This window comes from Abramis brama (genome assembly GCF_963993115.1).
Source record: "Abramis brama genome assembly, chromosome: 8".
NCBI classification, from domain to species: domain Eukaryota; kingdom Metazoa; phylum Chordata; class Actinopteri; order Cypriniformes; family Leuciscidae; genus Abramis; species Abramis brama.
In genome coordinates, this window is record NC_139970.1 from 4,558,925 (window position 1) to 4,571,598 (window position 12,674).

Consider the following 12,674-nt stretch of genomic DNA (forward strand, 5'->3'; position numbering starts at 1 on the left):
TGGGCAGTCTTGCAGCCTGAACCCCTGCAGGAAATCCACCCTTACAATAGCAAGCCAGATTTAATCTACTGCCGATCAGCCTAAATCCATTTTAAAGTCCCACCAAGTTACCTCCCCGTACAAGCAATGTAGCACACAGTAAAACACAGAACAACAGGGAGACCGTCACATGTTCCTCTTAATTAACCCAGGCTTAACACTCACTCATAAACAGAATTTTATACTTATATCTGTGAACTAATATATTTAAGTAAAGATTTCAAACTCTCTGTCAGAACATACAACAGTCAGAATTCAAATCCAGATTATTCCAGTTCATAGTTTATCAACTACATTATGAAAACATGCTTTGTCTTTATTAATCAAATATATGGACAACACAACACAAAAATGCACTTAGGTACAAATACATTGTTTTTTTTACTGAAAAGATTTCTGCATTGAAAACAGAACTTTTGCTGTCTTTCCTTATTTGAGACCACATGACACATGACTGACTTTAAATGGCAACTAGAAGCGAAATAGCAAATCCATGGAATATAAATTATTTTAATTTCTCTCTCTCTCTCTCTCTCTCTCTCTCTCTCTCTCTCTGTCTCTCTCTCCATATTAATAAAAGTTGGAAGAAAGTAATTTCCATTGTTTTCTATTTTTCAAAAACATTTTTTTTTTCTATTTTTCAAAGAATGAAAGACTTATTACAACTGATATTATCAGCCTAAAAGTGTAAATGAACTACATAATTTTGTGAGCTTTAGTGAAGTCAACTCAGCAACGTTTTATACTGTGTTGATACAATAAGCATTTACATGTTGAAGGAGACCTGAAGAAGCTACTGTACATTAAGCTACTGATATTTCTTCATCTCATGAGAAATCACATCATTTATTTTAATCGGTTAGGGTTAGTTTTTTTGCTTTTGTAAACAAGTTCACTTTTAATAAGAACTTTTTAGGGGTGAAATTGTTCATCTGGGGGAAGTTATGAAACTGAGGGGTGGTTTAATTAATGCAAAAAAAATAAAAATAAAATAAATACAAAAATATTTGCATACAATAAAGTTTAAAATTGTAAATATTTTAAATAAAATGTTTGTTTTTCTGTATTTCACTCAGATTAAAAAGATGTAATAACATTTATGATGTTTGTTCATATTTTCAGATTTAAAAAATCAATACTGTAAAGCAGGGGTCGGCAAGTAACTTTGGCCGCGGGCCAATATTTTTTTTTAGCCAGTAGATGGCGGGCCATGTTCCAGTTTTTTAAGGCCGCTTTTGTCCGAATAGTTTTGTTTTTGTTTCTGTTCATGTGTGTCGCGCCATGGCCAAAATATGTGCTACTGTTAAGCTGCTGTTGCCACACTTACGTCTTTTATTCGTCCAATAATTACCCCTCTTTTGAATTAGCCTAGTATAGGCTATCCAATCTTTTGTCAAGCAACTTGATGTTTATTTCCGATTTAAAAGACGACATTAAAAATTGCTACAAAAATGGTTGTTCTGAATCCGTGTATCATTCGTTCAGTCGTTTTTTATTTAATATTGAAAGTATAAAAATGAGAAAACAGTTCCTTTTTCGATTTTTCATTTTTTCCAAAAAAACGAAAAACAAGAATTCAGCTTGATTTTTCGTTTTTCGTTCTGAGGTAGAAAAAATAATAAACAGCTTGAATATTCGATTTCTACACATGGGCGGGAATGAAACGCCCCTTTCCTCTGATTTGTCAGCCGAAGATTTTCCCAGAGAATGTTTTTCCTCAGTTCTGCACTGCAGAATAAGAGTCCTCCGTTGTGCAGATTCTTAACGCGTTTATTGCAACTAGGCTACATTTAATCTTTTTTTCATCAAACAACCAGACTAACGAATGGTTCGACACAACCCGTACTGGGGAATAGACTAGACAGGGCTTTCTTCTGTGTAGATATAAATTCACCTACGCTTTGCATCAGCTGGGTATGCAGGGTAAATGACGGCTGTGACGGCTACCATGGTCGCCTCACCCAGTAATTATTTTATTTTTTTAATAATAAATGAAGATATAAATCAATATAATTAGTTGTAAATTAAATATTTTTAACACTAATACACAAAGAAAAGAATAATGCATTGACTAGGCTATATAATAGGCCTATTTTAACGTAAACGCATGAACTGTCATTCAGACTGACTATCTAACAACCGGAGAACAGAGAACAACAGAGATATTAAAATACATACTCTTCTGAAATGTATTAATTTATATCTCAAAGATGTGCTTTGAGTTTTATAAAAAGCAATAAGGTACTCTAGGCTAGTGCTGTATCTGAATAAGCCCCAGCGCACGGTCATGTTGAGAGGGAAACAAACGCATTGTATTATTAGCCTATTCAGAAATAGTGTAAAAGACCGTAAATAAAATACAACATTAACATTATAAACACTATTAATTACATATGTCTATGCGTATTATACTTCCCCAAATCCTTAAATGAATGGTATTCAGAAAACAACAAGAATGAAAAATAAGTAGCTCGTATAATAAAAATATAGCCTAACCTAATAACTTATAATAATAGCCTATTATGTCCTTTATTGAAACTGAAACTGTACGGACATTGGTTTCGCGCATCTCTCATTCGGTCCAAGGTTTCCATATTTGCAATGTAACATTTGGATGCTAACTAGTAATGTAAAGAAGGCTTCGTACTTCAGTCGAGTCCCAATATACACGTATAGGCTAAATCATCATCTTCACAGCAAGGGAAATGAGTTTGGAATAACAGCAAGTAGGACTGTGCAGCACAGCCTTTATATTGTACAAAAGACCAATTAAATTAAGCAGAATATTTTTTATATATTTGGTTGACTGTGTTTTATTTTAATAATGAATAGGCTGCGATGTCAAGTTAGCAATGCCAGAAGTGAACTGATAATAGCCTAGATGTTGTGTGGGCGAGCAATGCGCCATCACTTGGATTTGTTGCTCAGCAGGGGAAATAACTTAATATTCTGTCTTTTAATACTGTCATTCGAAGCAGTAAAATTTATATTTTTATTTGTGTACATTCAACATGACTACAAATGACCTTTAAAAAATAAAGAAAACAACACGATGCGCTGCGTCTCAGACTCCTTGAACATCTTTCTGGCGCACACCAAAAATGGACCAAAATAGAGTGAATAGCCTTCTGACGCGCCTACTTTTGAAAGTCAACATTTAGATTATTTTAAGTTAAATGCATTATATAGTCACTTAGGAATAAAACACAGCGTGGTTCATGATAAAATAAATAAAAAAAACGTGACTTTACAGTTTGGAAAATAGCAAACCCCTGGCACTTGAGAACTCTGGTCTACAAAGAAGAAAGCCCTGTCTAGTCTATTCCCCAGTACGGGTTGTGTCGAGCCATTCGTTAGTCTGGTTGATGGAAAAAATATTAAAAAGTTGCAATAAAAGCGTTAAGAATCCGCACAACGGAGGACTCTTATTCTGCAGTGCAGAACTGAGGAAGAACCAATGACGGGACAGTTTGATCTTCGGCTGACAAATCAGAGGAAAGGGGCGTTTCATTCCCGCCCATGTGTAGAAATCGAATATCAAGCTGTTTATTAATTTTGCTACCTCAGAACGAAAAACGAAAACTAAAGCTGAATTCTTGTTTTTCGTTTTTTGGGAAAAAATGAAAAATCGAAAAATGAACTGTTTTCTAATTTTTCTACTTTCAATATTAAATAAAAAAACGACTGAACGAATGATACACGGATTGTTCTGGTGTTTCTTTGTCTGTTTTGCGCCCGCAGTAGGTCTATAATCGTGGAATATGATGGGTCCGTGTATCATTCGTTCAAGCGTTTTTTCAAATTAAAACCAAAAATAAAAAAATTAAAAATGACTTGTTTTTCCATTATTTATTTCCTGAACTAAAATGAAAAAACGAATAACGACGGGTTTTCTGATTGTGTGCTCAGAACAGAAATAGAAAAAATGAATTACTGGATTAGACTAATTTTAATTTTGATTTTTAATTTAACATCTTAGGCATATATCAATGAAATCATTTTAAACAGATCAAGTACTATTGTGGTAACAGATTACAGACATTTTAATAAAAGTGTGAATAGCAATCATGCCTCATTCGCTTACAGTCCGACTAATAAAAATTACTGACTAATATGTTATATTATCTGTGCGTATACATAATATAGATTGTAATAGCTTGATGCTCTTTAAATATTTTGTTGCATTGTAAAAAGTTTCGGTGCATAGGACAGACCTATCCGCGATCGCTCTCCATGGTTCTGACCAAAGAAGAGCGCTTTGGAATCTCCATTGCGCATCATACGCATCATACCTGGGCTGCGTTTCCCAGTAACACTGTATCTTAGCGCGCTACGAAGACTCTTAAGGTATAACTTAACTAAAGGTTAGCTAACACTAAAGGTATACCCTTGCTAGGCGTCTTCAGGGCTATCATCCACTCGCGAGGCAGAGGCGCTGAGAGGCAGAGGCGCTGGCGCCCTCCAAGCAACGGCGCTGGTCGCGCTAGCTGCGCTAGCCGCGCTAGCACCCTGGGGTGGCAGAGACGAAGATGTGCTAGGTGATGTGGATCTCAGCTCTCTTCATCTCCTGGTTGCAGCGATGACTCTGAGACTGGTTGCAACAGGGCCGAGGGCTGGGTTTGAAAATATGTGACGTCTTTATGTTTTTTAATTTAATCAATGTTGATTATGAAAGTGAGCATGCAGTATGAGAAAGATATGATACATCATGAGATGCGCAATATGTCTGAAGACATGGATTGGGTAAAACATGAGTTTTGTTTTGTAGAAAGTCTCTTTTTAAAAGACTTTCGTTTTGTATAAATTGTTTCTTAATTTTGATCAATGTTTTATCAACCAGTTGCCTGTATTTAATAAAGAAGCAAATACATAGCAGACAATATAATAAGGCGTCGGCACTATCACTTGCATTGCACGTGAACTGGAGAGCGCCGAAACTCAGCTTGTGCCTCACAGATTTGAGAAATATAGGCTATCTATTATAGAAAGCTTGAAATGTCTACTTTTAAACGAAAATATTCAAAACCAAAAGAAATAGGCTACTCTCTGAATGTGTAATCCATATTAAATGTGCATTTCTCTCTGCCGTTCATGAGTCCGCATCGTCAACTTCATCTTTGCAGCGACACATAAAACAACAATTTATTAATAAACAATTAAATGTCTCCTATTTTAGACACATTCATAATCATTATGTCACAGGTCGGGGGGGTCAAGCCAGACTGCACCCACCCCTAAACACAGGACCACCTCGAGGAGCGTACCAAAGACCAGACAGACAAGTGGATAAAAAAGTTTAACAAGTTTTATTGAATAAAATTAATTTGAAAGTCCTAATGAAGCTTCTGGGTCCCCCAACAGGTGCGGGGACTGAACCTCTGACCCCAGGAAAAGCGAGGATTTCTTCAAGGCAACCCGTGCCAGGACGTAACGACTAAGGGAAGAGGAGGTCGGCCACCGGCCCGACGAACAGGGGAGTATCCAGGTAAGTAGACCGTCTTAAGACGTAGAGCGGAACAAGGTCTCGTGATCAAGGAGGATTTTTCCTTGGGCCGGCAGGTGAGCATCCAGGTAAGTGGACCTTCTCGAACCATCGAACAATCAGGGCGTGGCCGGTACAGGAGCTGATGGCCAGAAGAAGAATCTTCTACCAGGCAGGTGAATATCCAGGTAAGTATACCTTCTTAAGACGCGGAGCGGGACAGAGTCTCGTGATCGAGGAGGGTCTTTCCTTGGGCAGCCAGGTGAGTATCCAGGTAAGTAGACCTTCTCGAACCGTCGAACAATCAGGGCGTGGCCGATACAGGAGCTGATGGCCAGAAGAAGAATCTTCTACCAGGCAGGTGGATATCCAGGTACGTATACCTTCTTAAGATGCGGAGCAGGACAGGGGGGGAGGGAACGAGCCACGGCCCAGCGGATAACGTAAATGCTTCCAATGTGAGTCTCTTCTTCCAGCAGACATCCACCGGAGGGGCTTTGGTGGGGATTCTTCTGCGAAACAGACAAGTAACTCAAGTACGTGCGTGCTTCTCTTCAGTACAGAGACAAGAGCTTACGGCTGGGGTGTGCTTCGGTAAAGCAGACGGAAGAATGTCCAATGTGCGTCTCTCCTTCAGGCAGGCATCACATAAGGGGACATTTACAGGAGACTTCTCGATTGAACAGACAGAGTAAGTTATACAAGCACATGCATACTTTTCCCCAGTGCAGAGACAAGAGCTTACGGCTGGAGTGTGTTTCTGTGAAGCAGACGGAAGTATGTCCAGTGTGTGTCTCTCCTTCAGGCAGGCATCACATAAGGGGCCATTTGCAAAGGACTTCTCTATTGAACAGACAGAGTAAGTTATACAAGTGCATTTATGCTTTTTCCTCAATGCAGAGACAAGAGCTTACGGCTGGGGTGTGTTTCTATAAAGCAGACAGACGAGGGAGTATTTCTAATGTGAGTCTCTCCTTCCAGCAGACATCACATAAAGGGACATTGACGGAAAGTCTCTTCTATTTGAGCAGACAGAGCAAGTTATACAAGTACACACATTCTTCCCAACATGCAAAGATGAAACGTTCACATTCCACACCTGAAGTCCCTCTTCAGTGACAGCGGATGAAAATAAGAAATGGGGAGCACACGGCGGTCAGTATATATAATCCCCACACACTGCAACCTCACTTCAAGCCAATACTGTGTGACATCAATTCAGGCACTGCATATCCACTCTCTCTCTGTGCAATAAGGCCAGCACTCACCCAATGCACTCACTCACTTCCACTGTCATACTGAATCAGTTCTCATTAGAGTTGGGGTACTCGAACTCGGACTCGAGTCCGGACTCGAGTCCAATTTTTAATGAACTCGGACTTGTCACGCACTCGGATGAATTTGTACTCGGACTTGACACGGACTCGGACATTTTAGACTCGGAAAAATTGCCGAGTACAGTCGAGTCCGGGCACTGGAGGACACAATATTATTCAAAAACGAAACGAAACTGCTTACATTATGTTGTGTCAGTGTTGAGCATTGTAGCCAATCACAGATATGTATATTAAGCGCATGAACACAGTGGCCAATCAGAGGCGTTTTGAGTCACCATGCGGAGAAGTCGCTCAAAACGTTCAGAATCAGCGCGAGTTTTATCCTTTCGCAAATCTCCTCAAAAACGACAAAGTCTTGACCAAGCGGCAACCTCCCCGTCTCTCTCTTGAAACCAACACGGAAGTGAGTTAAACTGCAATTCATTAACTGGCCGCTTGGCCTGGCTGCAGAAGTGAGTCAAATCTGTATCTCCCCCATGTTAAAATTACCAAATTTACAGCAGAAAAAAACATGTTTACAGCCTGGTTCTCTCTGTGGCTTTGGTCTATACAGCTAATTTTGCCCTTCATAACAACTGTGAGGGGGGTGAATTTTTTTATAACTCATCCGTTTAGTTGATTAATATTTAAATTTAAGGGTGTGGCCACTTGAGTGACAGGTGGATTCCCGCTGATGTCAATGCTAGCCGTTTGTCTGCTGTTACTAGCCGTCACTTCACCTCAGCAAATGTTGCTGCTGAACTTGCCTTCTCTGCAGTGTTTGTGCTTTTTTTCGGGATTATTTCATACAATTTAATACTTGGGTACAAAGCCCACGTCTTTGGATTCAGTCGTTGTCGTCGAGTATCGTTTGAGAGAACAACCAGCGCTGTATTTCAGTTGTTTTCCTCTGTGAACAGGCACTAATGGATGTCTGACAATTTCGTTGCTTTTTGGGGTTTTCAAATTTAAAACGTCAATAAAGGCTCGTTCGTTCTGCTCTCACGGAACAGATGGATTATATGCTTATGTACCGTCAGATGGAATCATGCAGGCGTCGGCGCTTTCTCCGTTCATGCAATAAATGCACATCCATGAATGAGCGCGGATTTTCTAGCGCATTTAACGTTACTTGCACTTCAAAGGCAATATATCTATGGTTTAACGGTTTAACCCATTTGAGAGGCGGCCGAAATCAGAATTTAAAATGGACTGAATAAGCTCTCTACGAACTTGAGCGATGCCGCGCTGACGGACCATGAAAGAGTGACTGACATGTATGCACATAAATCACTGTCACACACAAACACTCTCGAAGTAATACACAGTCTCACTTGTAGCCATGTATTTTAACTATTATAATATTTCGAAGGGCAAAAACAGGAACTTTTAATTGGCTTTACATCATCAGCTAACTCGATCACGTCGAGCTAGGTGATTTCAGATAGCCAGGCTCATATCTATTATATGGCCAGGCTCCTCAGCTCCACTCACGCACTGTTTGCCTATTTTCTGTTATCCGGGAGTGACGCAAGGCCAAGATGGCGACGGACGGCTCCGCCCACTTTAGGCTTCAAAAATGCTCTCCAGAAACCTACGGGTGACGTCACGGACACTACGTCCATATTTTTTTACGGTCTATGGTCTTGACGCGATATAAATAAGAGATTCGCTGTGCAGTGCGGACAACTTCAGTGTTTATGACGAGAGTTTCAGTGAGAGTGCAGAACGTAAGTGAAAGAAGTAAGTGATGGCTTAAAGTGAGCGCTATTGACAATATAAATAATTTCATATTATTTATGAATATCCAGCTCGGTGCAGGTGCATGCATTCAATAAGATCCGATATCATACTACTTATCTCCCTTCCAATGATGATGGCGTTTCTCCAGTCTTCACTCAATCTCCATAACTCACTCGCTTTCCAGCCTTTGACGTCTTCAACTCGTGTTCACGCAATCGCCGTTGCACCCTTAATACAGCCGAGCTCTCACAACACTCTCCAGATGCCTCCGCGAATCAGCAACACCACCAAAGAAACGACTTCTCTCGGGGGAGAACCACACCACCTGTCTCTTCACTTTCCTTTTATGTACTCCATTTGCCTCCACAGCCCCATATCACAAATCCCAGCGTAAATCCCCCGCACCTGATGTTGATCTGTCATTAGCCGCCGTTGTTATGGTGACAGATATACAACCGAAACCGGCCCGGTGTTACAATGGCATCGTCCCGGGGGGAACACAACTTCAGCGGGACTTATTCCGCTTCAACTTTGTCACCTCGTGACAATTACTTTTACCGGTTCTTTGTGGCAAGCTTTATGCGTGCGGTCGTGCGCTTGAGTGCGGCTATATTAAACGCTCATTATCATATAGCCTAAGTAATTAAATTAATAGCCTATAAAGGGGCGATTTGTCCACGAGTGGCTTAAATGAACAACTACTAGTCGACTAAAAAAAAATTGAGTTGGAGGCAGCCCTTATTCCACATATTTTCGAATCTGCAGGCCATTCTGGGTTGGGCGAGCGACCCTGCGGAATGAGTGAGCGGAGCGGAATATTCAGAAATGCGCTCTCCGCTCACGAGCTCTGATCGGAACAAACCCGAACCACTGTCTGCTGAACTTGCGCAGAAACATCAAAATAGACATAACCAGCTTTTTAAAATTGTTTTTAAAACTATACATTTAGACTATGTATAGTTACTGTATATGTATATACTATACATTTAAACTATACATTTAGACACAAATGATGAGCTTATTGCCGATTTTTTTTTATAATTCTTGACAAAATTAGAATATATTAAAAAAAAGAAGAAAATACACCCATAACGCCGTGCCTGGTGTGTTATACCCAAATAAATAATAATGAAAAAAGTTCAAAAGTCGGACTGTAAGCGAATGAGACTTACAGGAGAGCATGATTGCTATTCACACCCTTATTAAAATGGCTGTAATCTGTTACCACAATAGTACTTGATCTGTTTAAAATGATTTCATTGGTATATGTCTGCTAATGTGTTAAATTAAAAATCAAAATTAAAATTTGTCTAAACCCGTCATTCATTTTTTCTATTTTTGATCTGAGCGCACAATCAGAAAATCGGAAAACGAGTCGTTATTCGTTTTTTTATTTTAGTTCAGGAAATAAATAATGGAAAAACAAGTCGTTTTTATTTTTTGAATTTTTGGTTTTAATTTGAAAAAAAAAAAAAAATAGGCTGATTAAAAAAAAAAAAAAAAACGGACTTCCAAAATAATCCGGCGGGCCAGAAAATATTGCTGGCGGGCCAGTTTTGGCCCGCGGGCCGCCTGTTGCCGACCCTTGCTGTAAAGGCTGAAGATCATTAAAGGGCATTTCAAAAAGTTGCCACGTTTTAATGTGACCTTCATATAACAAAAAGACTTAATAAAATAGTTTGAATTAAAAAAAGTGGATGAAGCTGAAGAAACACCCATGTTCCACATTTCTTTCATCATCAGTTGAATGGACTGACATACTGAACTAGGAAACACCTTTATGTATTTTTTACCTAAACCTGCAGTTTATGGATTGACTTATTTTAAAATGACCTCCTCACAGATCCACTGAAAAACATCATTACATGGATAATCAGCCAATCCTGGCTCATAATTTACAGCACAATCTTCATCAGTTCTGCCATTTGGCTCTCCAGACGCCCAGAGCCTGAAATTAAAGATCAGCATTTGCTTTCTGTGTGATATGATACTGACTGTGAGGATCATTTATTAGACAATAATCAGTTGAATTCAGTGATTTCTCACCCAGAGGTCAGTGTGCTGCCATCAACCCATTTCCATGTGCCCTCCACATCACGGTCAGTCAGACCAGTCCAGACGATAACATCAGCAGACATTTTCTTAACAAAACTCTGAGAAAGTGAAACAAAAACACATTTAGATCTTAAAGAGAATAAACAATTTTCTTCCTATAAACTGTCATCCAGTCAGAAAATGGGTTTACTCACTTGTTCTTCTCTGTTGTTTATGATGACCAGATCGGCTCCTCTCTCTGTACAGTATCTTCTGCTCTCAGTCCAGCTCTTCTTCTCAGAGGAAAGGAAGTAAAGACTGGATTTATAGTAAATCCATCCATCTGTAAACACAACCAGTTTAGGTTTAATCACTTTATTCCCATCACACTGATCCACAAATTTTATTTTTAACCGGTTTCACCTAAATAATTAGTAATGCATCCTGTAAAAACGAAACAACCAAGTTTAGTTTTTAATATACTTTGTTTACCCTTTACACGAAGACTTTCTGACAGTTCATTTTTCTCCTTATTTAACTGGTCTCTGTGTTTAATCAGGTCAAGGTTACTTGATGATAATCCATCTCTCTCTTTTGTCAATTGCATGTTCATGGTAAGTAGCTCACCTCTCTCTTCTGTGAGGTTGGAGATCTTGGTTTGTTGCTGGTGTGTCTCTTCAGTGTAGTTAGTGCTTTTTGTCTTGATGTGGACACACAGCACTATGACCGCAGTCAGCAGAAGAACACACAGCAGAGCCAAACACACGAGAGCTGCTCTGGAGCTTCTGTTCCTCACAGTATCACTTCCTGAAAACCACAGATATGAAGATCAACGCTAATTGCTCGTATTACTCAAATGTGTCTCATATGACTCAAATATAATGAAATGAATCTCTGTACCTGTGTGTTGAGGTGTTTGGGAGTTCTCTGTTTCTGTCCTGACATCAGAAGCGTTTATAGGATCCACATTGGCATAGATATTCATCTCTTCTTCTTCATCTTCTCTGTCCATGCCATCTTTCCTGGGAATGTTCATATTGCCGTAAGATATATTCAGTCTGCTGAAGTAGATGTGAGATTATTATAAGTTGTTTCTTCAAGTGGATTGCACTGCTCTGAACTTCTGCTTTTGAGCTTTACTTTCAGCAGACACAACCACTGTCATCAAGATCATGTGATATCCAGATGGGGGGATAAAAAAACCTCTTTGCTGACTATTGACAAAAAAAAGATTTTTTTTTTCAGTAAAAACAATTTATTTGTACTTGTGCATTTATGTCTTGTGTTTAGATGTATGTATATGACATTGTCCATATACTTATTTGTTGTCCATACTTCATTAATATGGACAAAGCGTGTTATCATACTGAAGTTAATAGACCTGCACAGCTACTAGAACTCGTTTCACCATATAATTAGAGATCAACTGAAATCATTTGGATCTTGACTGTTTTACGTTCATTTTGATATCTTTACTTCAACAAGTACTTATAAATATATGTACAAAATTTGTGTGAGTTATAAGTTTAGGAGGAAGACGTGTGGTATTTTTTAAAAGAGGAACATAAAAATCTACATCTGTGGAACTGAGGAACACTTAACATAAAATGAGTCAGACGAGGCCCTACTGTCACATACTGTACATGCAAATTCACACACTCGCTATAAATAAATAAAGCGTAAATGGTTTTCATTTCATATATATATTAAAGTTGATAGTATGTGTTCAAAAAGAGAAAAAAATCCTTTCACGATGTCACATGGTATGTTTCACACATCGCCTTCCGTTTTCATCTAAATTAGTGGTTCTCAACGGGGGTGGTACCGCACCCCAGGGGGCGTTCAGAGAACAACGGGGGGCGTTGGAAGCAAGATTTTTGAAAGGGGGGCGTTCAGGCGTTAATGGGGGGCGTTCACGAGTTTAAATATGTAACGCAAATTTTTGTTAATTTACTTTTATTCATTTAGTAATTTAGCTGTAATAAACACTTTAAGTGGGCTATTTAAAAAGTGTTAGGACTATGTTTTTGTTAAATTATGTTGTAAAACATATGCGCAGA

At 39.0% G+C, this 12,674-nt stretch overlaps 1 protein-coding gene across 2 annotated transcripts; it reads right to left on the bottom strand.

Moving 5' to 3' along the window:
* Window positions 1-343: 343 nt before the first annotated feature.
* Window positions 344-11,736, bottom strand: LOC311088188 (CD209 antigen-like protein C). Of its 2 annotated transcripts, XR_014607463.1 has the most exons (6): window positions 11,515-11,736; window positions 11,107-11,421; window positions 10,830-10,957; window positions 10,627-10,733; window positions 10,170-10,528; window positions 344-1,177 (listed from the first exon to the last, which is right to left on the bottom strand). XR_014607463.1 is itself a non-coding variant. In XM_084121935.1 (5 exons), the coding sequence occupies exons 1-5, from the start codon at window positions 11,648-11,650 to the stop codon at window positions 10,399-10,401; spliced, it is 681 nt and encodes a 226-aa protein (XP_083978061.1). In that variant the 5' UTR covers window positions 11,651-11,731; the 3' UTR covers window positions 8,316-10,398. The 2 variants fall into 2 exon arrangements, 1 of the variants encoding a protein (XP_083978061.1); XM_084121935.1 differs by lacking the exon at window positions 344-1,177 and having other exon boundaries at window positions 8,316-10,528; window positions 11,242-11,421; window positions 11,515-11,731.
* Between the last annotated feature and the right edge of the window lie 938 nt (window positions 11,737-12,674).